This window comes from Nicotiana attenuata, unplaced genomic scaffold (assembly GCF_001879085.1).
Source record: "Nicotiana attenuata strain UT unplaced genomic scaffold, NIATTr2, whole genome shotgun sequence".
Taxonomy (NCBI): Eukaryota; Viridiplantae; Streptophyta; class Magnoliopsida; order Solanales; family Solanaceae; genus Nicotiana; species Nicotiana attenuata.
In genome coordinates this window covers 170882-174496 of record NW_017671499.1, presented here as the reverse complement: position 1 = coordinate 174496, position 3615 = coordinate 170882, and the positions used below count along the sequence as shown (strand labels likewise).

At 35.4% G+C, this 3615-nt stretch overlaps 1 protein-coding gene across 1 annotated transcript; it reads left to right on the top strand.

The window, feature by feature from the left end:
- The first annotated feature begins 1925 nt into the window (after positions 1 to 1925).
- On the top strand, positions 1926 to 3308 carry LOC109208647 (pyruvate dehydrogenase E1 component subunit alpha, mitochondrial-like). The gene is made up of 2 exons (XM_019371777.1): positions 1926 to 2840; positions 3256 to 3308. The coding sequence occupies exons 1-2, from the start codon at positions 2105 to 2107 to the stop codon at positions 3306 to 3308; spliced, it is 789 nt and encodes a 262-aa protein (XP_019227322.1). The 5' UTR covers positions 1926 to 2104.
- Positions 3309 to 3615: the final 307 nt, after the last annotated feature.

The window sequence follows — 3615 nt, the reverse complement described above, 5'->3', positions numbered from 1 at the left end:
ATGAAATCGCGCCACGTGTGCAAGTGACATGTTCTGGCCAATCAAATGCGGCCATGACACACTTCAATTTGATTTGTCGGAAAGAGTTTGTTCTAATCATGACTCATCCCTTCCACAGCTATAAATAGGGGTCTTCATAACCCAGAAAAGGGACCAGAAGTTATAGCAAGAAGCAAGAGAGAGCTCGTGGATCAAATGCCGCAAATTTCTATACAAGTTTTAGGCTTCAAGCAACCAAGTTCAAGTTTAAGAACGAAGAATGAATCAAGTTCAAGCTCAAGAATGAAGAACAATTCAAGTATTCAAGATCAAGAACAAAGTCAAATCAAATACAAGGCGTTCAAGATCAAGGCTACTTGTTTGTGATAAAATTCGTGGCAACAATCAAAGTGTTCACGACGGATAAATCAAATTCAAATTCAAGATCAAGCTCGAAGGCTCTTGAATTTATACTAGAAAAGTAGAATCAAAGGAATCATAAAGATTGTAACACTCAAATATTCGACACAAAATACTATGATTGTTGCGATATTTTTGGTCTTGATTTTATTTTCACGACACAAATTTATTGTCTACACTTTTGACGCAGAGTAAATTTATATATAAAAATTTATTAAAATTGCAAAAATAGTATATGTGAACCCATAACTTTTAAATATATAATAGGTTTAATGCTAAAAACTTTAAAAGTTGAACCCATAGGATTTAAATCATGGATCCTCCTATGATATTACTTTCTATGTAGTTTCCAAATATGTACAAAAAAAAAAAAGTTAAAAAATTGGAAAATCTGTGTTCGAATTTATATAAAACTTAGTCGATTTGACCTTGTACTGTGAAAATATTCACGTAAATGAAACGCAGGGAGTAATTTATATATTTTCTCACTAAGGTATTGTAATTGGATTAACTTAACACTTAAAAGTAAGAAAATGTATTTCCGCGTTGAACGATGTCTCATAGCTTTGGCAACACTAAGGCCCCGTTTGGCCATGAGTTTTGCCAAAATAAATTTGGGATTTATTTTCAAAACACATGTTTGGCCATAAATTTTGCCCATATTTTGGCCAAATCCCAAATTCCAAATTTCAAATCCCAGCCAAAATCCCAAAACTTAGGAATTATATACATGTTTTTCCAAAATAAAATTGGAAAATATGTTTTGAAAACGTATGTCCAAACACATTTTCATCTTCAAACCAAACTTCACCCAAATCCGATTTTTCAAAATAAATTTGGGATCTATGGCCAAACGCTAGCTAAGTAGCTGACCCCATAGGAATTTTTCGAGTTTTTACCCAAATGATCCACTGAGTTTGGGAGTAAAGGTTGTTTTTTTCACTATTATATTACGTTAAGCTTAAATTGATCCTTTAAGCTTATTACAGCTTCTAGCATTTTTGGTCCAACTGAAGAAACTTCCAAGTGACGATCATTTAGAACTAACTGAAATAACATAGTAAGTATGTATTTTACATGGCCAGCTAATTAATTAACAATCTTCATCGAGGCCTTCTTTCCCAATTTCATATTTTTGTCCCTGTCGTGATTTATCTTCATTATCAACATTTTTTTCTGATTTTTACAGTGATTCTATTATCTTCACTTTTTCTTTCTTAGTGCAGAAATAAGAGGAAAAAAATGAAATTTGGAGAAGTCGATCTCTATCGGAATCGTTTATACAATAGCGACATGAAAACAACTGACAATTTTGTTCCGTCAATTGGACTAGATGTGCTTAGCTTTTGCAAACTTAAAAAGCTTATCTGCTCATTGAATAAGGACTAAAATAAGCATACCTTCTAACTTAAGGGACAATTTGAGTTTAAAAAGTGGGAAGTTTACACTGAATAGCTTTTGGGACAACTTAATAGTCATATGTAATGCTGTCTTTATGTTTTGGTTGATTTATTTAATGTTTATAGTATTGTTATATGATAGAAATTAAAAAAAAAAAAGAACAAGTCGTTAAGGGAAAAACTTCAATTCTTTCCGGGTTCAGTAGGCTGCTGGGATTCTCTTTTTTCTTCTTCCCTCACCAAACCCCCTTCTTCTCCATCTACCAAATCAACCATTCCCATCACACAACAATTCAACGATCAGAATGGCTTTATCCACAAATCGGACGGTTAACCACCTTCTAAAGCCATTATCCGCCGCCATATGCGCCACGCGCCGCCTATCGTCCGACACCATCACCGTCGAGACTAGCATTCCATTTACCGGCCACAACATCGATCCTCCGTCACGCACCGTCGAGACAAGCGCCAACGAACTCATGACTTTCTTCAAAGACATGGCGGAGATGCGGCGGATGGAGATCGCCGCAGATTCGCTCTACAAGGCGAAACTCATCCGCGGATTCTGCCACCTCTACGACGGCCAGGAGGCCGTTGCCATAGGCATGGAAGCTGCAATTACCAAAAAGGACTGTATCATTACGGCTTACAGGGATCACTGTTTATTCCTAGGGCGTGGCGGAGGGTTATACGAGTCATTTGCGGAACTAATGGGGAGAAAAAATGGGTGTTCGAAAGGAAAAGGAGGATCAATGCATTTTTATAAGAAGGAGAGTGGATTTTATGGAGGTCATGGGATTGTAGGTGCTCAAGTTCCTTTAGGTATTGGACTTGCTTTCGCGCAAAAGTATTCGAAAGAGGAGCATGTTACTTTCGCGATGTATGGTGATGGTGCTGCTAATCAAGGACAGTTGTTTGAGGCTTTGAATATGGCTGCTTTGTGGGATCTTCCTGCTATTCTTGTCTGCGAGAATAATCACTGTAAGATTTATACTTTTTTTTTCTTCATAAGGTATACTATAAGGGGTCGTTTGGTTGCCGGTTAGAGTTATGCAAGTATTAGTTATGCAGGGATTAGTTATGCAGGGATAAGTAATGCAGGGATTAGTTATGCAGGTATTAGTTATGCAGAGATTATTTTTTTGAATGTTTGGTTTGTTGTATTAGAAATTGATATACATTATATAAATTTTAAAAAGTAAAATGCTTGTTTACAACTATACCCCTGACCTTCTTTTGCATTGTTTTTTCTCTCTTTCCATTTATGTAGGAAACAATTTAGTTAGGAACTTTGGGTGTTACTTTCACTTCTTCGTCATACTACTGAACTATGTGAAGTTTAGACATATTTGATTTTCACTTCTTAGTTTTGGTATTTTCATTTTCTAGTGGCTTCTCCAGTTTGCTTTTGCTAGTTNATTTTAAATTGTTAACTATTGTGACTTATATTATTCAGGGGCGAACATAGTATTCAACCAACGAGTTCATTTAATCCATAATATTTTGTAGGCATATAAATTTTATTGGAATTAAATTCAGTAAAATAATTTGGACTATATTTTAAATTCAAGATATATTAGTTCAAATAAATTTATTGGGCTATTATAATTGAATTAATTATATAAGTCCAACATATATGGATTAAATAAATAAGTCTTAATCCATTGGGCTAGCCCATTTAATTGGGCTAAAGTGATGAGCCCACTTCATTAAGCCCAAGATGACATCTTCTTAGAGGCCCAGTTTGGTGCCACGTGTCAGATGACGAGGCATCGACGAGTACGAAACGAAAGACGACTAAGTAGGACTCAATCGC

Excerpts from the sequence above, each read along its gene's own strand:
- LOC109208647 (XM_019371777.1), top strand. The coding sequence starts at position 2,105 with ATGGCTTTATCCACAAATCGGACGGTTAACCACCTTCTAAAGCCATTA. Across the intron at positions 2,841-3,255 it reads AAGGGGTCGTTTGGTTGCCG|GGGCGAACATAGTATTCAAC; the intron begins GTTAGAGTTATG and ends TATATTATTCAG.